Below are 24,167 nucleotides of genomic sequence, written 5' to 3'. Positions count from 1 at the left end.
TCATCCCAGGCTGTTGCTTTTTTCCCTTTTTTGGCGGTACCTTTCATTCGGAGTTATTCGGTGCATACCTGACGCAGACCAATGCCCAAAACGACTTTCATGTATATAATCCAATATACCCTCCGTATACAATGACCAACGGTTATAATCGAAACTATTCCAATTTGACTAACACCATAGAGCATGCGAACGCTTTAATACAAAGAGGACCGATGTCGCGAAACAAAACCGAAAGGATGGAGAGGGTATATTGGCCCCCGGGAAACACTGGTGCCGGGTTCGGCCAGGTTTATCGTCGTCAAAAGCAGTGTACAGAAAGTCACGTTGTCGACAGGCAAGCGTGATAATTCTCATATCATACATTGCCCTGGCTCTTTTGCATCATCTTTCTCCGCGCCGCCAAGATCATGTCGTCCCGACGCTTCTGCAGTATCCGCTGGCGCTCTTCCTTATTCTGGGACCAGGAGGACTTGGAAGGCTTTTCGGGTTCTGACTCTATAGCAGGGCTTTCGACCTTTGCACTCAAATTGTACCGAGATATCAAGTCCTGTGCGTCCGCTTTCTGTACGGGCGTGGCGGTCTGCGCCATCGGGATATTGGTGGGGGGAATTGCGACCGGAGGTTGGAACGAAGGAGGAGGCTAAGAAAGTGGATTAGTCAATGCTTCGATGACTGACTATTTGCAGTTGATATTTGAAGCCTGTGGCCGAGTCGAGTTGTCTGAGACACAGATAAGGTGGGGAAATCAATGACAGCATCAGCGCAACACGTACCGTTTCCAGCCCCCGTCCAGTCAGGACTCTCTCTGTCGTTGCGGCGACACTGCCGCCATTACGCTGCAGATCCCACATTATATCCCGAGTGTTCAGTTGAGGGAACATCTGCGCGATCTGTTCCACCTGCGCCGGATCGACGACATTGCCACGCCCCCTACCTCGGCTTCCCCCGCGGAGCTTTCGTCGCGGTTAAAGAACCATCGGAGAACAAAATACGATACAACCGCTAGAGTGAGGAGCGACGGTATGTTCAGCGAAGGTTCCTCGTCCGTCATTTTGTTTTGGCAGAGCACAAGTTGAGTGAGGTGTCCAAGGTCCCCAGTGTTGATATCTGGCCGTAACGGGTTTGAAAAAGGCAAGACTGAGTCGGATATGGTCTAATATAGGTGATGTTCAGGTGAGACACTTAGGTATTGGCGCAATGGAGGTGATTTCAATGAAATCGCCATGCGCGTTGGAAGGCGGCACGGGTCAGGTCGAGAATCGAGCACGTGCCGGGTATCGGAGTTTCCGAGTTTGGAAGTTTCCAGTCTTCGACGCTGACACTGATATTGTGCATATTGTGCAGGATCTTATATTTATGAACAAATTGAAATAGTCTTTACACATAATTCATAAGAGAGAGTCCATTCCCATCCAAAGACAACCAAACACCAAGGCCGGACATAATCATCTCACTCCACCGGGGACACCAAGAAAGAAACTATAGACAACCAAGCTCATGTGCACGCTTATTTCAAATCCGCAGGGGTCAACGCCTGAACAATACTGGTACCTTCGCTGAAGCGCGTCCGGAAAATCCGGTTGGCGTTTTGGAACATGCCATCTTTCAACGAGACAACGATGAACTGAGATCCCTTGAAACGGGTCTTGATCAGTCGACCGATGTTTTGCGTATGTGACAGATCTAGCGCGGCGTCGACCTCATCTAGAATGTACATTGGCGCGGGCTTGAATTGCAAGAGCGCCATGATCAATGAGAGAGCAATGAGCGAACGTTGGCCACCGCTCAGTTCTGTCAGACTCTGTTTCCAGACCTTGCCCAGGGACACCTTCACTTCGAGACCGTCTGTGATGTCTTTGCCTTCGGGAGGGTCGAGCTTGGCAAAACTTCCTGGTAGAAGCTCGTTGAAAATCTGCCCGAAGTCGCCATTCACCTTGACCCACGTCTTGTAGAGAGCTTCCTTTTTGTATTCGTTCAGGTTCATGATGGTCTCCTCAATCTTTCGCTTGTCACGGATGACTGTCTTCATCATGTTCTTCAGAGCACCCTCCTTCTTCTCGACGCTGTCAATCATGTTCATGACCTTCGGGTTGATTTTCTTTTTCATGCCTTGGGATCGCTCTGTCAAGTTGCGTAGGGTAGCCTTGCACTCGGCAATGTTCTGGTTCTGGAAATCATAAGGAGTGTTGGCGCGTCCGAAATTTTCTTTCTCGTCCGCAATCCACTCATGTTCTTGTTCCATGTGAGCCACGGCCTGGCTAGCAGTGTGCTGATCCTTTTGGAGCTTTTCGAGCTGATGGCCGAGCTTCTGCGCCTCTAGTCCATCCTCAGTGATTTGGGAGGATTTGCTTTTCATGGCTGATTCTAATTCTCGCAACTCCTCGTCAAAGCCGGTCAGTTTGGCCCTCTCATCATCAAGCTGAGCCTGCGCGATGTCATGGGCATCCTGGAATTGTCAGTTATATGATTATTAAGTAGTCTTGGGAGGGCATGGCATACCTTCAGCCGTGCTTGCTCGCGTTTTTGTGTTTCAATCTCTTCTAGTTGGGCACTGAGGGTGTTGTCTGACTCAACCAATTGCTCCTCGGCCGCGGATAAGTCGCTTCCAACCTGTTCAGAGTCTAATCTGGAAGTCTGCAATTCCTTCTGCAGCTCCTTGACCGAGCCAGAGTTTTTGATGAAGCTTTTCTTGAGTTTATCGAGTGTCGTCTGCAGTTCCTCTAACTTGCTATCTTTGTTGTTGCTGAATTCACTCATGTCTTTCTCAATTTGCTTGATATCCTTGGATGCGACGGCCTGGCGAGACTTAGCGTCGGCGATGTCTTTCTTGAGTTGTTCAATGTTTGCTCTCATCTCTTCAACGGCTTGGATGATCTACTTCAGGTTAATTGAAAATTGCGGGGATAGATTAGGAGAAACACATACTGAAGACGAAGAGTTGCTGTTAATTTGCTCCTCGGTAAGCTTAATCTCGTGGTTCTTGAGATCCAGATTTTGTTTGATAGAGCGAACGGAATCAAGCTTCTTCTTTTCCCTCTTCATGTGATCTTCCAAAGTCGCAAGCTGTCGTTCTTTGCTCCGTAGCTCCTTGGTGATCTCATTAAGCTTTTGCAAAGTCACGAGAACACCGCTAGAATTGGGGGAGCTTCCACCGGAAAGTGTTCCGGACGGATCATACACATCGCCTTCCAGCGTGACACTCTTCATCCGAACGGACGGATCAAATGTTACTTTCTTAGCTGTCTCAGCATCCTGGCAGATAAGGGTGTTGCCGAAGACATAGTTCATCGCCGCCAGGACTTCCTCATCGTATCCAACCAAGGACAGAGCGAGGTCAACCTTTCCAGGGGCAAGGTCTTGAGCAGCTCCAATCTTTTCCGCGGATGCCTTGAAGGCAGAAATCTTGTTAAGGGGAATAATAGTCACGCGCTTTCGCAACTTGCCTTTCTGAAGCAGCTGAGTGCCGGTCTCTGCGCTGTCCACGACCACATTGTATAGACGACCACCGGCGCAGATCTCCAGAGCAGTCGCAGCCGGAACTTGATCTTTATTGAGGGTGAAAAGTTGAGCGACCAAGCCCTTGACTTTGGACCGGTCAAAGTTGGGGTGAGGGTCTGCGTAGTTGAAATCGATATTCGCTGCCTGTCGCTTGAGCCCATCAGCCCGCTGGCGGAGGTCGCGAATATCCCGCTGAAGCTCGGTTTGCTCCTGGTATATTTGCTCCTCCTTCCCAGGCTCAAACCCAAGCCGAGTCAGCTCGGACTCTAGCTTGTTCGCTTGCGATTTCAACCCTTCGAGATCACGCAAAAGCCCCAAGTTCTGCTCCTTTGCCTTCTTTGCGCGAGGCTCCTCTTCTTTGATTCGTTTCTCAAGATGATTGATTTTGAGCTTTCCTTGCTCTTGTTCTGTGGCGGCATTGCTTGCGCGATTACGAGCATCTTGCAGTTGACCCTGGTAACCACTCTCTTGGCCCTCCTTTGAGGCGACACCAGTCTGCAATGTTTGAAGCAGTTCCTCCTTTTGCTCTACTTCGACGTTTTGTGCGTCCAACTCGGCTTTGGCGGTATCGTACTGGGCCTGTAGCTTCTCGTAGATCTTGCGCTTCTCCTTCAAGACTTTTTCAAGATCAGTGACAGTATTTTGAATAGTCTGTCGTTTCTCCTTCTCTTCATCCATGCTTGCATTCTTCAGATCAAAGACCGTGGTTAGTCGGACCAACTCGTGTGAGTAGTTCTTGACTTCATCTTCAAGCGCCTGGAACTTGCCACCCTTTCGAAGTTCCTTGTCGCGAGCTGTGCGCACCCGTTTCACGTCCTCCTCTAAATGAGCAATTTCACTTTTGAGTTTGTTCGCGTTATCTTCGAGGGCTTGCGCTCTGTTATTTTTGTTTTCGCACTCTTGGCCTGCAACTCTCAACCGCTCGCCGCCACGAACATAGTCATGGGCAACAACAAGTCGGGTCAAGCGCTCGAGGTCATTCTGTGTCTGTTGAAAGTCGAGGAAGGCTCGCTTCTCCGACCGAAGTTTCTCGAGCTTAGGTTCAATCTCTTCCTTCAGCAGTTCTTCGATCTCGCGCAGCTTCAGTTCTTTCTTTCCCATTGTCCTGTTTGCCTTTTCTCTTCGATCCTCAAACATTCGTGTGCCGGCTGCCTCCTCGATCATCGACAAGATCTCGACCGATTTCATATTCAGGACTTTGGTAATGCGACCTTGCATGATAAGGAAGTTGGGGTTGTTGATGTTCAGCTGGACACTCTGGAACAGGTTCTGAACAGTCTGTTGCTGCGCCCGGTGGCCGTTGATCAAATACTTGCTTGTGCCGCCTAGCACAATCTGTCTGGTGACGGAGATATTCGCATACTCCTCGAATCCGATCGGCGACTTCGCAGTATCCCGGTTGTCGAAGACGATTGTAACACTGGCTTTCGTGACACCAGCTTGGCCGCGCTTGTAGATGAGATCTTGGAGGTTTTGCGCGCGCACTGTAGTCATGTTGGTGATACCAAGCACGAAGCAAATGGCATCGAGGATGTTGGATTTACCACTACCGTTAAGGCCGGTGATCGAGTTGAAGGCTTCGTCCCTGTATTGCGCGATTAGCAAATCCGATCGGCCCAAGATTAAGCCAAAGCTATAATTTCATTCATGCTTAGACGCGGTGGATTGCATACCATCCCGAGATCACCGTACGCACAGCGTACGATTTGAAGCCCTGACGACCTAGTTAGCGCAGTGAATAACGATGGAGCAATGTTGAAACTCACATCTATGACAATTTCAGTAATCCTCATGATTGCGACTCCGAAACGGCGTTCTGCTCGCTAGCAGAGTGCATAGGTCGACCAGATGGGGAGTGGAGGGGATTGATTGTTTTCCCGCACCCGCTGTTGATGGTTTGCCCATTTGGGTCTGGCGTCGTTTTGCTGATGTCAGCGCGGGGGCTTTGTTCTCACGTGATATCGAAGTATGAAAAAATGGCACTCGGCGACTGGAGATTAAACCTCTCTGCATTAACTGACATTGGGACGATTAAAATTGTGGATTTGATAACTGGTGTCCGAGAAGGACTTTGCCGCTTGTACTTCGACTCCGCATGGCTCCTTCTTTTGCCAATACACTCATAATGATCACGATCTACCAAGAGGGAACCCTGGGGTTGACTGCGTAAGAGTCGCCCCCAACCAATAATTTCCATTGGTAGCATTGAAATATGGCGCAGTAAGGGGTTCTAGTTACTACATACCCCTTGAAGGTGCGTTTTTACAAATGCCTCAACTGAAATCCACTCGCGGAGACATTCTCGGACACTTTCTATATCGTACAACAATTTCTGGTACAGAAACCATGTGAGCTTTAGGCGACCGCAGACTATTTAAAGAACAGCCTGGACCCAGAAGGACCTCTATCTTTTCATGATCTCGGTCTTGCATCACATCACATCACATTGAGGGTTCCTTCTAAACAGGCACTTTTCAACTTCAATCACTACGATACGCAATTACCTTGCAGTTTACCAACTATGGCTGAAAAAGTCGACATGGATACTTTCTTCAAGAGCGAAGAATATGCCAGCTCGTTCAAACGCGCGGAGATGGTCACCCGGCCATTCGCGGAAATGCTGGTTGAGCAGAGCAAGGTGGCCGCCGAGTCCAGGGCCAACCCTGATCAGCCTCTAGTGGTCCTTGACAATGCCTGTGGCACTGGTGTTATCTCCAGTACCCTCAATGGCAAGCTTGATGACACTGTCAAGAAGATGTGGAAGTTGACTTGTGGAGACATCTCGTCGGCAATGATCGAGTACACTATGCACCGTATGCAAGAAGAGGGCTGGCAGAACACGGAGACAAAGATTGTGGATGCGCAGAATCCTGAGCTACCTAGCGGTCAATTCTCTCACATCTTCACTGCTTTTGGTGAGTGGGTTCATGGATGCACTCCGGTCTATTCTGACAGTGGCTAACTGCTATGTCCTTTTTGCAGCCTATATGACACTCCCTGAGTCTCTCAAGGCTCTCAATGGTAAGTATATCATTTCCCATTTCCTTATTATATTCAAGGCTAATAGAAACCACTAGAGACGGTCAGAATGCTGAAACCCGGCGGGACTATTGCTTTCTCAACTTGGATCCAACGTAAGTATTGGAACACTTCTCTTGGGTAATAGATTCACTGACATGAAACAGCCGGCTGGATCTCCATTGCTCGACAAGTGATTGAAAGCATGCCAGACAACTTGCCTTTTGCCGAGGCCCCAAAACTCTTGGGGGTCATCACTGATGGGCAATGGCACTCGAAGCCTTGGATCGAGTCCCAGCTCGAGGAGCGTGGGCTTCAAGACATCGATGTCCGCGAAATAACAACAAAACTGACCCTGACATCTCCTATCTTGGTGGAGATGATCATGATGATGCTTCCCGTGTTGATGAAATCCTTCTGGACTGAGAAGCAACGGGAGGAAAACACGGATAAGGTCCGCCCGGCGGTAGAGAAGTACTTGGAAGACACTTACGGGCATGGGAACATCGATACGGATTGGATGGCTATTCTGTCTACAGCGCGCAAGTCTTGCTAGATGGATAATCCATTCAGGTAGTGGATAGAGTGGTCTACAGCGATGTATAGCATTTTACAGCATTGTGCCAAAATCACACAGGCTGTTGATTTTCAAATATCGTGTCCTGGTTTCCCACATAGCCCTTTAATACCAAAGAAATCAACACGCCTTGTTCCCGAAGGTTAATGTACTATTGGCCATCCCTGAGCAATATAACACAGACCAGTAAACCGAACGCCATGGTTGATTGCTTGTATTCTGCATGCGCCTTGGTATCAAGTTCAAATCATGAGGCATGATGCACCACGCCAGGTGGGCGGGCGGCGCCTCGATTAGGATCCAACCGGTTGTCCAAGTCTTCATATCGAAGGATGAATTCACGCTGTGATAAAAATTAGTTCAACCAGTTCTTCAAGTTCCAACAAGGGATGAAGATTACTTACTCGGACCTTCTTCCAGGCGGAGGAATCCCATAGAAGATACACGCCGCGTTCCGTCACACCACGCTCCACATCAACGGGCCCAGGATATGTCTCATCACGAGTTAGCCAGCACCGCTCAAGCTTGTGGTACCGCCATTTGCGGCCCATCAATTCCTCGGCCACTAGTTCCTGCATGATATCCCGAGGCATGCTGTAGAAGATGAAAAATAGTGTCTCGTCGCTGAACCCAGGAATGCGAGACTGGAGGGGTTGGATATTGGCCACATTATAACAACCCGGCAAAGAGAAGTCTTGTTCCAGAGGGACTGCTGACATTGACGACACGAATGGTGAAGCAAACGATGTGTGCAAAGGCCTATGCAAAGAATTAGTATTATAGATGGTATGGGAACAAAGGAGCTCATACTCTGCCTGATTTAAGTCCAATCCTAGTGTCATCAAATCTTGGCCAACAGCCAGACTTGCAACATCAGGGCTCTCGCTGTGAATCATGCGCAACAGACCCGCCAGCCCAAACCTGTCAAGTTCACTCATCTGTGCGAGGGGTGGTTGCTCAGTATTCTGAGCCGCATTAGAAACATCTTGTCCGTCAATATTTTCTGGCTGCCTTTGCTGCAGTTGTTGTGGATCGCTAAAGTTACGCTGGCCTGGAAGCACACCGTTGTTCAAGTCCTGTTGTGAAGTTAGTGCTGCCTAAAAAGTGAGTCAATTGTAGACACATACTGCTTTCTCTTGTCCTAGAATGCCATTAGGCACTTGACTGACTGGTGACCGGGGTGCCCCTAGACCAGTTCCATAACCCCCAAAGCCTGCACCTTGCATCAACGAACCAGTCCGACCGAGAGGAAGCTCCGCAGCAGCATTGCGGCCCAAAGGGGGAAACTCTTCGATATTGCCTGTTTGGGGTTGGCCACCTGCACCAAGTTGACTACTAATACCCTGGCCACCATTTCTAAAGTCATCGAGTCGATTGGCAAACTGCGAGCCAGAGGGAAACATGTCATCATGCTGCGGTTGAGATTGTTGGGGTGTAGGAAGGCCTTGGGGTTGGGAGGAACGGGAGGGGGTTTGCGATGTTGGGGGGAGCTGTTGCCTTTGAACAGGTGTTTGCTGAGCAGCGCGTTGACTTGCGTTGGCCCACATTAGCTGACCGGGAGTTTGTGACTGTGATTGCTGTGATGCTCCTGATAGCGAAGGGAACTCCCTAGAATCACCGACCTAGTCAGTTCGGAGACAAATCGGAAGGCCTAGAGATACAGGAGACCACTGCAAACCATGATAAAAGAGCACTTACGAGAGATCAAGTGGTGCTGCGGATTGAGATCCTCCAAGACTTTGCGCAAAGCTTCCCATGGTCCCCATTGTGCGTTGCTGACTGCCCGGTAGGCCAGATGATCCACTAACAGGTAGGTTGAAGCTCCAATTGGCACCGCCGCCTATTCGAGTCACATGTTAGCATCCCTTCATACAAATCATCTTGAGTGTCCAGAAAGTATGACTCGAGGCAATCGCACCCAGTTTCCCGTTTGACAATCGCGTGGATGCTAATGATGCAGTTCGAGCTTGTGCTTGCTGTTGCGTGGGGAATCCGGACATGCCTCTTAGCGGCTGCGGGCCAGGTCCTGACACACGCGTGACAAGTCAGCACGATCGTCGCATCAAGAGCTGCTCAGATCAACACCATAGGAATGTGTGGGCATGTCCTTGCGAATATCTCGGTCGCAAATGTAGAACAATATGCACCAAGGCTTGCCATTGGACTCCCCAGCGCTTCCACAATGCTGGGTAACTCCCACTACCAAGGAGAGTATATCGCAGCACAGAAGCAAGTACGACTTATATCAAGTATTCCGCGGAGGTAGGTGCAAGATAAGAGAGGCATGAGGGATCGCGAAGGCATTGAAGGAAAATGACGAACCTGGCCTATTCATAGTCGATGTTTCTTAAGAAGAGGGTAATTTCCGATACCCCAGGAGTCGTCAAAAATCAGAAAAGCAGACTGGCCGAGTAATAGACCGGAGGTGAATCTGTGGAGGGGAGAGCAATCCACAAAGGCCTCTTGCTCACGCTTGATGCGGCACTGCTCCGCCGAGTAGTCGATTGGGTGATTAGACGCGCGGGTGCACAGGCCAAGTCTGCAATTAACCGCAGCTCAAGGCCTAAAATGTAAAGATTAAAGATATCTTAAGGATAGATATTTGAAACTGTCGTTTGCTGGATTAAAGATGGAATCAAAACAAGCAAGAGTGACTCGGGGAAAAAAGACGTGAAGAACCCGATGAACCCAAGGCTAATAGCATCCAAGCTGGTCTTGGTTTGGTTTGTCACGTGACCAGCCTTGCCGCCTTCGCGAAAAGAAAGGCCATCAATCTCCGACTCGGACCGTCCTGGGGAAAGCCATCACAATCATGCAGCAGGTTCCACGCATTGCTAGCCGCCTGAGAGGGCTGGCTATGGCTGAATTGCCTCCCACTTACCTCGCGCCGTCACTTCACCCTTCCGTGACCCTGTCAGCCATCCAGTCTTCGAGCTTTTCTTCCACTGCCTCCGTCGGCGCCAACCCTCGACGCGACAAGAGCAAAAACCGTGGTGTATCGGCCATCCATCGAACCGGTCCCAGAACACCATTCACTGTGTCAAAATGGCCATTGCCCAAACCTGTGTCGCCGAAAGATATGCAGCCGCGGGAAACAAACCCCAACCATGGACTCTGGGCCTTCTTCCCCCCCAACCGGCAGGCATTACCTACCCCGGCTTATGACAACGCTCATGGTTAGTTTGCTGGATCTCGAATCTATAGTGTTCTATGGACAGTGCTGATGTTAGGAATCTAGGTCGTCCGTGGGGTATCCAAGAACTCCGCGAACGGAGTTGGGAGGACTTGCACGGTCTGTGGCATGTATGCGTCCGTGAACGAAACCGCATTGCTACGTCAGATTTCGAAAGAGAAAGAATCCAGGCTGGCTACGGTGGATTCGAATCTCAGGAACGGGACAAGGTGGTAAGTTTTTCCCCGGCTGTATAGGCCATCTCGTTCATCTACATATATTGGAAAGCTGCATGAGGACTTTCCCTCGTTACTTCAGAGCCGACCATCAATTGACGGTCCAGATTATTTGAACTCGACTGACCCACTTGATTCATCATAGATTCGAAGCACCATGAAGAACATCAAGCACGTTCTGCGTGAACGCTGGTATGCTTGGGAGGACGCCTCACGGATGTACAAGCGCGGATACCGCCCTGAGAACTTCTACGGGCTCGATGATGCTGAGATCGAGCAGGAGCCCAACGAAGCAGCCCAAGGCAAGGAACAATAAGCATGACCAGAGGGTTAAGACACAGCCCCGGTCGAGGGAGACTTAAGCCGAATCTCCAGGGGTAATAAGTATGTAACATTAGCTTTCCAAGGTGATTTTAGTAGTGCGCATGTCAAATTATACATAGAATATATAAGAGATGGTCCATCATCTGACACTACAAATCCCCTTTTAACTTATCCCGGTACCTAAGAATATCGGGAATCAAATCAGACTTACCCCTGAGCTGAAACAATCCAATATATTCAGGGGTTCATTGAAGCCAAAATATCCCATGTCATTAATATCATGAGGTAATTCACTAGTGGCGGATCCGACAAATAGTTCCCCTTTCTCACCGATCCGCGGGGAGATAGTCAGCTTTCTCTTCTCCTCATTCTCTTGAATCTTCTCTCTATTTTTCTCTACCTCTAGTAACTTCCATATTCATTATGGATGAGATCGCCCCAGAATACGATGTTGTGGTGCTCGGCACTGGTATGTTGCTACCCCGCCATCCCCTCAAAACGTCAACAACTGACCAATTTCGTTTAGGTCTGACCGAGTGTGTTTTGTCTGGGTAGGTATTTGAGCTTGGGCTTTGATGATTCCACCATTTGCTCATCCTTTTCGACTACAGTGTCCTCAGTGTGAAGGGTAACAAGGTCCTTCACATCGATCGCAATGATCACTATGGAGGGTAAGTCGGCGAAGCTCACGATGATGGCACCAGGATCAAAATAGCTCACAATGTCCACAGAGAAGCAGCTTCCGTCAACATCGAAGCAGTATGTGCACCGATTTATTCCCAATTTACCCTATTGACACCCTTTGCAGCTGTTCAAGAAATACGGCAACGTTGCCCCCGGCGAGGAGCCATGGAAGAAATACGGGAGGGTCAATGACTGGAACATCGACTTGGTCCCCAAGCTGCTCATGTCCAATGGAGAGTTGACCAACATTTTGGTGTCCACGGACGTTACCCGATACCTCGAGTTCAAGCAGATTGCTGGCAGCTACGTTCAGCAAGGCAAGGGTCCCAAGGCGACCGTGGCCAAGGTGCCTTCCGATGCTGGTGAAGCTCTCCGCTCGTCGCTCATGGGCTTGTTCGAAAAGCGACGCGCCAAGAAGTTCCTCGAGTGGGTTGGTGATTTCAAGGAAGACGACCCAGCCAGTCACCAGGGTATGTATTTGCAACCTAGGTCAATTCGGGGCTCGTCGAAGCGGATAGCTAATGGAGATCAGGATTGGACATTCACGCGTGCACGATGAAGGATGTTTACGACAAGTTTGGCCTGGAGGATAACACTCGTGATTTCGTCGGTCACTCCATGGCTTTGTACCCCTCGGACGAATATATCAACCAGACTGGCGCTGCCGTTGAAACCATTAACCGTATCCGTCTGTATGTCAACTCTATGGCACGCTACGGAAAGTCGCCTTATATCTACCCTCTCTACGGCCTCGGCGAGCTGCCCCAGGGCTTCGCTCGTCTGTCTGCCATCTACGGCGGTACCTACATGCTGAATACCGACGTCGACGAGGTGCTTTACGAGAACGGCAAGGTTTCCGGAATCAAGGCCACCATGAAGGACCGTGACGACCAATCCGAAGCTATGAAGTTTGAGACTAAGACTAAGAAGATCATCGCTGATCCTTCTTACTTCCCCGACAAGACTAAGGTCACCGGATACTTGCTCAAGGCTATTTGCATTCTGAACCACCCTATCGATAAGACCGACAGCAGTGACTCTGTGCAGCTGATCATTCCCCAGTCCCAGGTTGGACGCAAGCACGGTGAGTTATATATATACGGTCATTATCAACAGGCACTAACACCTCTCCAGATATTTACATTGCCATGGTTTCGTCCGCGCATAACGTCTGCCCCAAGGGCTACTACGTCGCTATTGTGTCTACCATCGCCGAGAACGATGCTAACCACCACCTTGAGCTTGAGCCTGGCTTCGAGCGTCTGGGCAAGATCGAAGAAAAGTTCATGGGACCTCCCATTCCTCTCTACGAGCCCACCGACAATGGCGAGGAGTCCAACATCTTCATTTCTAAGAGCTATGACGCGACATCACACTTCGAGACTACGACCGGTAAGCTATTCTGTGATTGAAAATATATTAATAGCTGGCTAATAATTCCCCCAGATGATGTCCGTGATGTGTACCGCCGTGCCACTGGCGAGGAGTTGAAGGTTGAGGGTCTGCGCGAAGACCAGCAACTGGCCACAGAGTAAAGAGGGATACTTGACTTACAATCGGATAATCTAGTACTGCTTAGATTGGTTGATTATATTTCTCTTGAGAATGTGCGATAGCCTCTCTGTTCTTTGTCCGTCCTTCCCTATCATAGCAAACGAAGCGCAATATTCTGGTCACTACTATGCTCTTCGCTCGTACAATGGCTTGAATTTGGCACCTTTATTGATGCAAATGAGATCTATATAAATTTATATCCCAGTGGCTGCCTCCTAAAAATTCGAAGATCCATGTTGTCTTCCACACGTACCCCCAAAAAAAGAAACGAAGTCATCACATCAAATCAAATCCTCTGTGTCACCTCCGGGTCGGTATTGGCCTTCTCATGTTCACCAATTACACAAACATCACCATTCTCCGCCCTCTGAATCTCAGCCCGAAGCAATGCCAACCGCTTGCCAACATGGATAACCTCACAAACGAGCCGCACCTCAGTTCCCGCAGGCACAGGGCGCAGATATGTGATCTTGAGGTTGCGGCTGACACCTCCGAAGGAGAACCTGCCCGGCTCGGAAACGCCCAACAAGATAGCGGTGGATAGAACATCGATCAAAGTAGCAGCGCAGCCCCCATGGAGGTTACCAAAGTAATTGGTCAGTGCAGGAGTGATCGTCAAGAGGAACGACACTGTAGCCGGAGGACCACGGGTTGCGGACTCGAAGCGGAGGTTACAGCCGCGGGCATCGATGTCCCAGTGCTTCAATAAGGGTAAGCGATGGGATTCAACTATGCGCTCTGGCGCTGTATAGGCGGGGGATGCAATTCATTTTTTTAATATTGCTGCGTATGGTACTTACTTCCTCGTTCCCCAGGCCCATGCGCGCCGTATACTCATAGACGAGCTGTTCGAACTCGTCCAGTTGCCTGGGCGGAGCGCTTATTGCGTTATGTGACATGGTATCTGAAAGGAATGACAAATGCAAAGAGCACTAGAAAGGTTTAGGGGGAAGAAATGTTGGAGTAGAAGTAGCTTAAGGCTAAACCCCACAGCCGTAGCTCGGATCATCATATTGGACCTCGGCTGTGGTGAAGCCGACCTCGAACGGATCAGATATGCTTAAATTGGGGATGAGTTCATCTCTCCGAATTCAATATATACTATAGCAGCTACTCCCAGACTTGACCTGACGTTCAGCCTGCCATCCACGCAGTAGATGAAATATCCCTTCTCGCGGCTTCGCTGACGAGCTTTAGATGCTTTCTGCTCCAATTCAACATATTGGCTGGACAAAGCTCAACTCTACAGGAGATCTTAGTGTCACGGAATTCATTGGTTCGGTTCAGGCACAGAATCTCCCCAACTGTCGCATTTTACGCAGTTTCCAACTCCATCGTACATTGACACAGCAGGAGCAGTTGGACATATCCGCCATGAGTAACCTCACTTCCTAGTACTCCACAAAGACCAGCTGTGCTATAACAAATCTGGATATCCCAAATAATCGAGATAATTCTTTTTCCTCGCGAATCTGATTTCCACGAACGGCAAAGCTATACTTGGCATCCACTTGTAGAGTCCCAGGCTCAACCCCGGCCCAGTCTATAGAGAACCTAATCTTCCCGCAACACATAGAATCCATGGATACTAATGAGTGGCCTTGTTAGTAGCTTTGGGCTGTCATCGTTTTCTCACAGCGCCTCATCAACACGGCCGAATTCCATCTCATGAATGTAGGAAACAGAACTGTAACATTCAGGCTAGCCATGATCTTACATACAGACCTAAGACGACAAGGACAATTGGGAACGAGTTTATCTATGCTGCTCCTTTGTCTTCCATGTCGTCGCAACTTCGTCACAATCCTTCATGATCTCATTCCACTGCATTCGACTCCACCGTTCCGGCCTTACGACTGCGTCCACAAAATGTTTCATTGCAAGCACCATCTGTGCCGACCAACGCTCCTTACTAACCTTCCCAATACCAGCAGCCTGGGGCGTCATCAAGAGACGATTAATTTTCTCTTCAGAAGCCCGATTACGCCCCTCGACCTCACATAACAAACTCCAGACACTCTCATAGACAACTTCCCGGTCCCAGACGACATTCGTCGGCTCTCGCATAGTTGGACAGATAGCCACCCAGGCACAGCGACGGGGATTTTGCAAAAGCGGCACAGGGAACTGCACGAGCCTGCATGTGCCTGGCGGCGCGAATCCTCGCCATTTCTCGTACAGCTCCAGCTGCACTGCGCGCGTTAGAGCTTCGTAATCATCACGCGGGCTGAAGGCTAATGAGATGGCGTCGTCAAAGCCTCCATCTAGACGACCATATGAGTTCGCGGGTGAGACGATCAGGTCGAAGGTTACTGAGGGGTCGAGGCGGTTCAGGCGCGAGTTGATAAGGGTGATCGTGAGCTTTGATGGTAATTCGGGCCAGTGCTCTTGCTGCGCTGTTTTAAAGGCGGTGATAAAGTCTGCATCCTGGCAGAGCAGGATGATCTCCGGGATATTGGCAGTCATATTTTTGTAGCGTTGACAAATGATGTCGCGGTCTTCAGGAGAATTGCTATACCCGCCCCCTAGTAGTCGGTAAAGTTCGACTCCAGTTCTTCGGGTTTGTCTGTGACTTCCGATTATTGAGACTTCTGGTCCATACAGTAAGACAATATTAACGAAAGAGCAATTCCAAGTTGCGACTTGTCGAAGTGACCTCGGGAAGCACCTGACTTCGCGTCACGCGTCTCGGCCTGAGGCGAAAACCGGCCAATTGTTGTCCGGGCCGACCCTTTGAGCAATTGACCAGCAATTGAATCCCGGTCTTCTGTTGGAATCTGATTCAGACGGGCTGCGCCTGTTGGCCTTGATTAACGACAAATGCGCTATTGATTTTCTCTTTGTAAGTCGTTACATTCGGTGGGACAGCTCTGGACTCAGGCTGGTCGGAAATAAACAGCGTTGATTGAATCTGATTCTAATTGACATAGGCGCAAACACTTATCCGACAGGAAACCGCCAGAGCTTCCCGGTTTGAGTCCTTTACCCTCACGAAATCCTCTCTCCACCGAATTGGAAAGTACCCGATACCAGCTATTCCATTTCTTCAAACCACAACCATGCCCCGAGCATCGAAGAGGAGAAGGGTCTCCGAGGACGTTGATGGAGACATCGATATGGGAAATGATGATCAAGACGTATTCTCCGTCCCGGCATCCCCCGACAATCACGGAACTTCCCCCACACCGGTGAAAAGTGCATCGCGGCGTCAAACTTCCCGCGGAGACAACCCAGACCCCGTAACGACAGGCCAAGGCGGCGAGGTTGGGGAAGATGAGGCACAAACTCCCGCACGGACTGGGACACGGTCAAGTGGGCGGCAGCGCAAAACACCAAAAAGGTACGACCAAGAAGCCGTAACACCCTCATCGAGGAGAAAACCAGCAGCCACTCCTTCGAGAAGTGCGCGTCCCACACGAAGCGCGCAAAAGCCGCGACAATTCCCGGTGGAAGACGAAGAAGAAGACGAGCCTGAATTTAAGGAGGAAGATGATGACGATGATGACATGGACCTCGACGAGCCGTCCCCGGAACCCGCCCCTCGTACAATTACAAGGACCAGATCGAAGAGAAGCACCGCGAAGCCTAGATCTAAGAAAGCCTTGGCCGCAGAGCCGAAAGAGAAGTCACCTTCGCCTGGGTATCAGGACGGCTTGGATGGCATCGATACAATACAACTCCAGCAAGACCTTTATCATGACCAGCCGGAGGCGCATGAGACTATCGATGTCTCCGAGCCGTTGCCAGAATATGCTGAAAAATTCCAGGCGCTCTGTCAGACGGGCCTTGAGGACGAAATGCGCATTCTCTCGACTATTCTTCTCGAAAAGCTGACAGGGAAACGACAGATTCCAGTGCGGGGACTCGAAGCTGAATACCAGAAGGTTCATCAGCTCATTGAACAGACCGTCTCTATCGGAGAGGGCAACTCCATGCTTCTTCTTGGATCCAGGGGATGCGGCAAGACGGCGATTGTGGAATCTATCATTTCGTCTCTTAGAAAGGAGCATTGCAATGAGTTCCACGTCGTTCGTCTCAATGGGTTCTTGCACACAGACGACCGTCTAGCTTTGCGAGAAATGTGGCGCCAACTTGGCCGTGAGACGCATACCGAGGAAGATGCGGCTAAGGTCAGTTCTTATGCGGATACGATGGCCACGCTCTTGGCTTTATTGTCACACCCAGAGGAACTCTTCGGGACTTCTGGGGACCCAGGATCGAAGACTGCTGCGAAATCCATTGTGATCTTGTTGGATGAGTTCGACCTATTCGTCACTCACCCACGACAGACTTTGTTGTATAATCTGTTCGATATTGCCCAAGCCCGCAAAGCCCCCATCGCGGTGATTGGGCTCACGACAAAGGTCGACGTAACCGAAATGCTCGAGAAGCGTGTCAAGAGTCGATTTAGTCATCGTTATACTTACGTTCCTCTACCTCGATCCTTCGAGACCTTTTCAGATATCTGCCTAGGGAGCCTGGATCTCAGTGACGCCGAAATGGCTGATATTGCAGATGAACTTGGGTCTGAACGCATTCTAGTAGAGTCGAACAAGTGGAATACACTGCTTGGGGGATGGAAGGAATATTTGAAGGTAAGATCTGTATTTTCCTTTATCCAATCAATTGCATCTTTGCTAAATCGCTCTCTTGAAAATAGCATTTGTGGAATGACAACGAGTTCCAATTCCACCTCAAGCGTATCTACAACCAAACCAAATCAGCAAAGGAGTTTTTCAACAGCGCGCTTCTCCCCATCAGTGACTTACTACAAAGTGTCTCGACCGCCGACGCACCTATACCCGAAGTCCCAACCCCGAAAAGCTTCTCTTCCCAATCCCTTGAGTGCCCAGACCCAGCACCTCTCCCATTCTCCACATCCATCACATCATCCAGTCCCTCGTCATTGCCACTGGCTTTGTTGGTAGCCGCAACACGCCTGGCAGCCCTGTTCGACCCCGGAAACGACGGGTCCCAGTCCCAGAGTATGGGACCACTTGCGCTTTCATTCCCCGCCGCATATGCAGAATACGTTCGGCTCCTAACATCCGCAAAGGTATCTGCCTCGGTGTCGGGAGCTTCTGCCACACCAGGCCGTGTCTGGGGCCGAGATGTGGCCCGAGAGTCCTGGGAAAGACTGCTCAGCTGGGGACTCGTGACCCCCGTGGGCAGTGGGAACGGCACTGCTGACGGGCAGATGTTCCGTGTGGAAATCAGTTTCGAGGAGGTCATTGAAATGGCTGGCTCCGGGGGTGCTTTGGGCCAGTGGTGGCGCGGATAGACCTGTCAGCAATTGGATATTGCGAGCATGTGTAACTGTGTTGGGCTATTTGGGCCGGTGACAAGCATGGCATTTGGCCTTGACTATCCGTCTATCATGATATGAGTTGCTAGTCGGAAAACATCTTAATTAATTTCCCAATTCTCCAGCCTGGAATCGATATCAAGTGCTCCTATGCTGTCCCAAAGAGAACAACACAACACAACCAAATACAACATAAAACACATCGCACACACACAAGCAGTCCCCGGAATTCTACAGAAGGAAATATACACATCTCAACCAAGCCTAAGGGATCTATATCAGCCCCAACATATGCCTCGAACTCAAGCCGACGGCCGGTATCGGATATATCAAAACACGATGTACTCGTACATAACCACATGTACAACAAACACCAAGCAAGTACCCCCCAGCTCCATGATTCAAGTTATTAGAAAACTTCACTAGTCCCAAACCTACCTGACCACCATTTAAATCTGGCGATCATCATTTTCCATCGTCTATCCTAGTTGTTGAGAATGGTCAGTCACGTCATCCTTGTCTTTGATGGGATATGCACACTCCCGCATTGTTGGGATACGGAGTACATGTACCCGTGAGCTCTGAGGGGGTCTGTACGTAATACTGCTATAACTCAAGCTAGTTGTAGATGATAGACAGTGCAGTGGATGTCATTTGATTAGCCTTTGATGATCTGATGATCTGCGCAGGCCTATGACATATATAAAAGAGTGATAGCGATATCGGGATTTGGATATGGATACCATGTACAACATAGATAGTTTCAAAACTGGCTGGTTGATTCTTCAGAAAGACAAATCTTTCATCTTCTTTGTTTTCTAGTAGTCTGTACTTCTAATAGGCAACTGTGCCAATGGGAATGCTGGCAGCTTTTCGAATCTTACTGCCTTATGTTGATCTCCTTGCTCACGATACAGTCATTTAAAAGTTAAAGGTATTTATTGTGGGAATGTGTACCCCGTAAATGCTGTCCTTCTACGTTGACATTCTGTACTCTATTTAATTGGACCCTCAAACACGCGGCCTTTGGACATATGCATGTGGCTTGCCATGTGTTCAAAGTGACATGGCTGATTCTCATATCTTTATCCACAAATGGTAAAAGGAGGGGCTGCTGTGTTAGTATGGTAAGTTGTGCGTTGAGCATATATTACTCTGCATGTACAACATAGGACGCCGACCACTGGGGTACCATGCGATATCTGCAGGATGCCAAGGGCAATTCACATGGCGGAGAGGCTTTATTTTTGATACTTAGGTTACAATTCATTGGATGTGTGTGACGTCGTGATAACTGGAAGTGAAACGAAGAGTAGTGGAGCCAAATACAGCGAGGAAGTTGTAGACTCCACAATCCTGTAATACTCGCATGGCTCTGATGCACTTCGATGTATACGGAGTAATCTAGCTCTCTGAGCCCAGAGCTCAACTAGTTGTTAATAATCAGGTCATGCTGCAGGTTGCAGATCGATATGGGGCTTACAGCTGATCGAATGTTAGAATGGGACCGCTAATTTAGCGTGAAGGAAAATATATTAATCCGTGTTAATCCGCGTTTCGACCATCTATCTGCTCAGAGGGGTCTTAGCGAATGTCGAGATCTCTCTTTACACTAGGATGTCTTCATAGCTTATAATAGACGTTCATAAAGACCCCGTGATCATTATTTACAGTATTATCTTTACTACTAAATCCTATCTTCTTCTGTACTAGGGTATTATAACCCCTAAAAGAATCCCGACATTCGCTGATGTCTGACATTCGCCGAGCTCTCGGAATTCGGATTAATACATGTTCCTCTGGGCCAAGAGGCGCTAAAAATTAGCGGTCCCATTCTAACATTCGACCAGCTGTCGGTCGAGATCGATATGCTCGCTTCCGTCTGGGCATTGCTGAGCATGACCAAGCATGGCTGACCATGTGTCTAACGCAGTCTGGCTGTGCAAAGCAAATCCCGAATGGCATTGGACCATGCGATAGCCCAAAATACCCTTTCCGAGTATGTATGTTGCAGCAGTTGAGATAGGGGCCGGACTGCGGTTGCGACAGAAATAGGAGACTCGGTTTCAGAAGGTAAATTAGACCTGGCACGACATGTTAATAAAAGGAGCTTTTGTGCAACGTATAGGTAATTATGCAAAGATGCTAGGGAAGGATAGCAAAATGCATAATCCACTGCAATGCCGTACGAGAACAGCGAACGTCAAGCATCTCCTCCTCACCGGCTTCACTCTGACTGCCCCGCTTTGTCAGAAGAGACAAAAGTAGAACGTCTCCTTCTAGTTAGAATGGTCCTTTTTCGCATTTCTTCAGGCTTCGTGGCTTGACCCGCTAAGACGGCTAGTTTTGCGCTTGCAGGGATAACGAAAGTCAAATTAAGTGGATGATCGGAGGTATATCTCAAGTCGGACAGATATCAACGACGATCTCGGCACTTTGCAACTGAAGAGCGTGCACGGAGTGTGATTTGATTGGATTTGGTTTCCTTAGGATCATCGGCCAACTTCCGTCTTCCCTGCAGTAGCGGAAAACGACGGTCAAGCATCACCGACGTATTTCAAATGGGCTGATGTCGTTGATGGAAATATTTCCGTCAATAGTAATTGAGCGGCCTGCCACGTACCGATAATAGCATTAAGCTTCGAATTAGACTATTATGTATGGCGTACGGATTATAGTTCCAAACCTGCAGTATCATATAACGTATACAACTTCTCAGGTCCCCTTGCGAGGTACATCCTAGACACGGTTATCTGCATAAAGATTGTTCGCAAAACTACTGTATCGCAAGTCGAGGCTGTCATCACCGAATTCTACGCTGGACGTGGCAGAGCAAGTCTCTGGTCATACCATGGTGCGAATGCGAGTGACTGAGGAATGACAAATCAAACAATGCCGACTGATCTACATTCTTCAGCACCCACATAGGTGAAAGCTCCACAAGATAACGATGCAAGTCATTTGGAGAGTTTGGTGTATTCGGCAACGACAGTCCCACTCATTTATCGCAAATGCGATAACTGCATGCTGATCCCTGAAACCTTCATACTGATATAGTTCAAAATCCACTAGGGATCCACGCGATAAAATGATACTGTCATACGGCCTTGTCATGTCTTTTCGGTACACTTTAGGGGTCTTTTTGGATACTTTCCCCCTTATTGGTGCAAGCTACGATAAAAATTAGCGGTAAAATAAGTATAGTAAAATTAATTAAACATATCATCCAAAAGCCTGACGACCTGAACAAGCTAGTTGTTCTTGACGAGACTCTGTAAGGTCTTCCAAAGCGCTCCCTCCTTGGACTGCTTCCTCGCGTGAAAAGGCAGTGGGTGAAGCCAACCCGCCATCCAGTATCATTTTAATCGCCCTGGTAGGCTGCAACACCCGCCATATAAAAACAGCACTGGTTTGCAGTACTGGCTGATTGGAACCACTCGATTCAACATATTGACCAGCCGAAGACCACAGAGAATGTGCTGGGCCATCTGAGTCATGTAAGATCGCAGCATATGAGCCTCGGAGGCAGTAGAAGAGGACGCAATGATTTCGGGTCTTAGATGGAGTTTTTAGGGTTGGCGATACTGGCTAAGCGACAGAAATAGAATATGCACTGCTTCATCGACACCTGCGGCGAGGTGAGATGAATCTGGTTGCTCGGGGTTGTTGGACTATAGTAGCTGAATGAGAGATTGGGACGTTTGCACGTAAGCTCAGTCCAATCAGATATGTCTGACGAGATGTAGAACCTTTCACTTGTCGCTCTAGGCTGTAGTTTTCCTTTTCTGGTTGGCGAAGGCCATGATTGTGGCCTCTGAAGAATAGGTGATCAGTTAACAAGACAGTGGCCCTGATGCCAGTGGAGTAGAACTTACTTTGACATAGGATGCTTGTTGAAATGATCCTGCTTGTTGATAACGGAAACCATGGGTTATGTTGTGTCAGCTGGCTAAGAGAGAGAGAGAAGAAGGAAGATCAAACAAGGTAGATAGCAGGTCTCATCAACCTGAGGCAGAAATGGTCTCAACAAAGGCGCTTGGAGGTTGAATTGAACGCAAAGAGGAAGTTGAATGGAGCTTTTATGGCATGTTAGGAGAGGTCTACAGAGACTTCAGAATGCGTAGCTTATTAACAAGCATAACAGATTAGCAATTATCATCTAAGGCTGTCTATTAGACACCTCAATTTTATATCAATTCACATAGAGCTATCTCACAGCTAGTAGTCCTGATTTTTTTAGCCTGCCACACTATAGGTTAGTATATATTCTCATCTCAGGCCGAACTTTCATTATACAGATTTGCTTTTTCTCTCAACTAGGATTTCAATGTAAGATCGATATGAGATCACTAAACCTAGTAAAGTAAACATTGTATCAGCTTGGATATGGACATTTCGTGAGGCAAAATCATAATGACTGAATGAAGAACTAATTTCCCGTCCCTCTCTGGCTCTTCACCGGCATCTCGATTCCGTATATATGATTCCAAAAAACCACTCACGACTCTCGCTCGACGGCTGAGACTCCACTCAAGGATAGCGACAGTCCGTTCCCACCGACCAATAGAAGGATCACATCATTCATTAATGCGTTCTATGATTTACTCCAACCTGACTCAATGCCAGGTACTTTTTTTGGCTCTCCGAGTGCAGAATCCAATCTCGTCGTTAGGTGAGATGTCACTCGCGTATAGGACCATCGGGGTTTGATATGCGGAACAATTTCTATTCGAATGTCTGTGGAACAAGCAATCCGAACAGCGGCAGACCCAAGCATGCGCTTTTGATGCGCCAGCAAGACCTTCGTAAGATTCCTCACTTCCTCAAGCATTACACAGAGACAAATAATGACGGATATTTCGGAAACTAAAGATTACCAATGCCCACCAAGTATGTGTAACAAGCTACGGGAGCCTACGGGTGATGGCATGTACAAAGCCCTCAATGCTGCGGACGCTTATATAAGGAATCCTGGAAGGTCAAATCTGCTTATGGCTGCGAAAAAGGTAGCGCGCAACCCGACCAATTCGCTACCTAGTTAGCAGCACAATTTCATGCTGTTCCTGAGCAGGCACTTTTGGCTGCTCAATCCAAAAAGGATAGGGCAGGTGTTGGAAGGGTGTTGGAGAGGCCCCGCAGACTTTCACCAGGCCTTAGATTTGCTTTGGTCTTGCGGTGAAGCTGCGTTTTTGGAACGATACATGTCTTTTAGGTAATTTTGTTTTGGTCCTGGGGCTCGTGCGGCTGTTGGGATGCCCAACACATATTTTTATAAATTGATATCATTGTTATGAGCGGAGTCATGAAAAATGAGTATTGGATGAATGTCTTCAAGAAAGAACTTGACTTGAGTCCCGATTGTTTGAATATACTACTAGAACATAGTAGATGAGAGCATGAAGAAAATAAAGATGGAAAGAACGGAATACACGCGTTTATGCCATAATTTAGCTAATCCCTAGTACCTCACAGGCTAACCAGGTTAGGGCTATAGTTGATATGTAGGTCGGCTATTATTCTCTCTGTCACCGGTGTTTTGCCGATCTGCCACGTGGACTTCAAGGTCCTTTTGTTCCCGTGTGGCTCTTCTGCCGTGTCTACCGTGAAGGTGGACCAGTGGGTATACAAAGTACTCCATACCGTAAGAGGTACTCCGTAGATCGTATGGTAACCCCATCAGAGGTTTGTTGTTTTCTCGCTTTCGGCCTTATTCTTACGTACATTGTAGATCTACAAGTAACGTAGATCCAACATGAGACTCTTGGGTATGAATTTGTTCTGTATCGTATGTTATTAGAT

At 48.7% G+C, this 24,167-nt stretch overlaps 9 protein-coding genes across 9 annotated transcripts; 4 read left to right on the top strand and 5 right to left on the bottom strand.

The window, feature by feature from the left end:
* Positions 1-355: 355 nt before the first annotated feature.
* On the bottom strand, positions 356-1,051 carry N7518_002838 (CUE domain-containing protein; the record flags this gene model as incomplete). Its single annotated transcript, XM_057183765.1, has 3 exons — positions 356-640; positions 774-899; positions 935-1,051. The coding sequence occupies 3 exons, from the start codon at positions 1,049-1,051 to the stop codon at positions 356-358; spliced, it is 528 nt and encodes a 175-aa protein (XP_057045215.1).
* A 456-nt stretch (positions 1,052-1,507) lies between these two features.
* N7518_002837 (condensin subunit SMC2) lies at positions 1,508-5,291 on the bottom strand (the record flags this gene model as incomplete). Its single annotated transcript, XM_057183764.1, has 5 exons — positions 1,508-2,446; positions 2,500-2,874; positions 2,926-5,083; positions 5,172-5,212; positions 5,265-5,291. 5 exons carry the CDS (start codon positions 5,289-5,291, stop codon positions 1,508-1,510), a joined length of 3,540 nt encoding a protein of 1,179 aa, XP_057045214.1.
* A 728-nt stretch (positions 5,292-6,019) lies between these two features.
* gtmA (gliotoxin thiomethyltransferase) lies at positions 6,020-7,072 on the top strand (the record flags this gene model as incomplete). The annotated part of the gene is made up of 4 exons (XM_057183763.1): positions 6,020-6,413; positions 6,481-6,519; positions 6,576-6,632; positions 6,684-7,072. The coding sequence occupies 4 exons, from the start codon at positions 6,020-6,022 to the stop codon at positions 7,070-7,072; spliced, it is 879 nt and encodes a 292-aa protein (XP_057045213.1).
* A 263-nt stretch (positions 7,073-7,335) lies between these two features.
* N7518_002835 (NOT2/NOT3/NOT5 family protein) lies at positions 7,336-9,093 on the bottom strand (the record flags this gene model as incomplete). The annotated part of the gene is made up of 6 exons (XM_057183762.1): positions 7,336-7,436; positions 7,498-7,852; positions 7,904-8,169; positions 8,221-8,701; positions 8,792-8,933; positions 8,967-9,093. The coding sequence occupies 6 exons, from the start codon at positions 9,091-9,093 to the stop codon at positions 7,341-7,343; spliced, it is 1,467 nt and encodes a 488-aa protein (XP_057045212.1). The 3' UTR covers positions 7,336-7,340.
* An 812-nt stretch (positions 9,094-9,905) lies between these two features.
* On the top strand, positions 9,906-10,817 carry mrpl4 (mitochondrial 54S ribosomal protein uL29m; the record flags this gene model as incomplete). The annotated part of the gene is made up of 3 exons (XM_057183761.1): positions 9,906-10,269; positions 10,332-10,498; positions 10,647-10,817. 3 exons carry the CDS (start codon positions 9,906-9,908, stop codon positions 10,815-10,817), a joined length of 702 nt encoding a protein of 233 aa, XP_057045211.1.
* Positions 10,818-11,248: 431 nt separating this feature from the next.
* On the top strand, positions 11,249-13,044 carry N7518_002833 (secretory pathway gdp dissociation inhibitor; the record flags this gene model as incomplete). The annotated part of the gene is made up of 8 exons (XM_057183760.1): positions 11,249-11,294; positions 11,352-11,376; positions 11,437-11,496; positions 11,557-11,584; positions 11,634-11,979; positions 12,042-12,593; positions 12,644-12,901; positions 12,956-13,044. 8 exons carry the CDS (start codon positions 11,249-11,251, stop codon positions 13,042-13,044), a joined length of 1,404 nt encoding a protein of 467 aa, XP_057045210.1.
* A 305-nt stretch (positions 13,045-13,349) lies between these two features.
* On the bottom strand, positions 13,350-13,962 carry N7518_002832 (PaaI family thioesterase; the record flags this gene model as incomplete). Its single annotated transcript, XM_057183759.1, has 2 exons — positions 13,350-13,763; positions 13,864-13,962. 2 exons carry the CDS (start codon positions 13,960-13,962, stop codon positions 13,350-13,352), a joined length of 513 nt encoding a protein of 170 aa, XP_057045209.1.
* An 856-nt stretch (positions 13,963-14,818) lies between these two features.
* Positions 14,819-15,529, bottom strand: N7518_002831 (uncharacterized protein; the record flags this gene model as incomplete). The annotated part of the gene is made up of 1 exon (XM_057183758.1): positions 14,819-15,529. One exon carries the CDS (start codon positions 15,527-15,529, stop codon positions 14,819-14,821), a length of 711 nt encoding a protein of 236 aa, XP_057045208.1.
* Positions 15,530-16,122: 593 nt separating this feature from the next.
* N7518_002830 (origin recognition complex subunit 4) lies at positions 16,123-18,344 on the top strand (the record flags this gene model as incomplete). The annotated part of the gene is made up of 2 exons (XM_057183757.1): positions 16,123-17,658; positions 17,724-18,344. The coding sequence occupies 2 exons, from the start codon at positions 16,123-16,125 to the stop codon at positions 18,342-18,344; spliced, it is 2,157 nt and encodes a 718-aa protein (XP_057045207.1).
* Positions 18,345-24,167: the final 5,823 nt, after the last annotated feature.

Source organism: Penicillium psychrosexuale (assembly GCF_028828465.1).
Source record: "Penicillium psychrosexuale strain IBT 29551 chromosome Unknown utg000002l, whole genome shotgun sequence".
NCBI classification, from domain to species: domain Eukaryota; kingdom Fungi; phylum Ascomycota; class Eurotiomycetes; order Eurotiales; family Aspergillaceae; genus Penicillium; species Penicillium psychrosexuale.
This window is presented reverse-complemented; position numbering and strand designations above follow the sequence as displayed.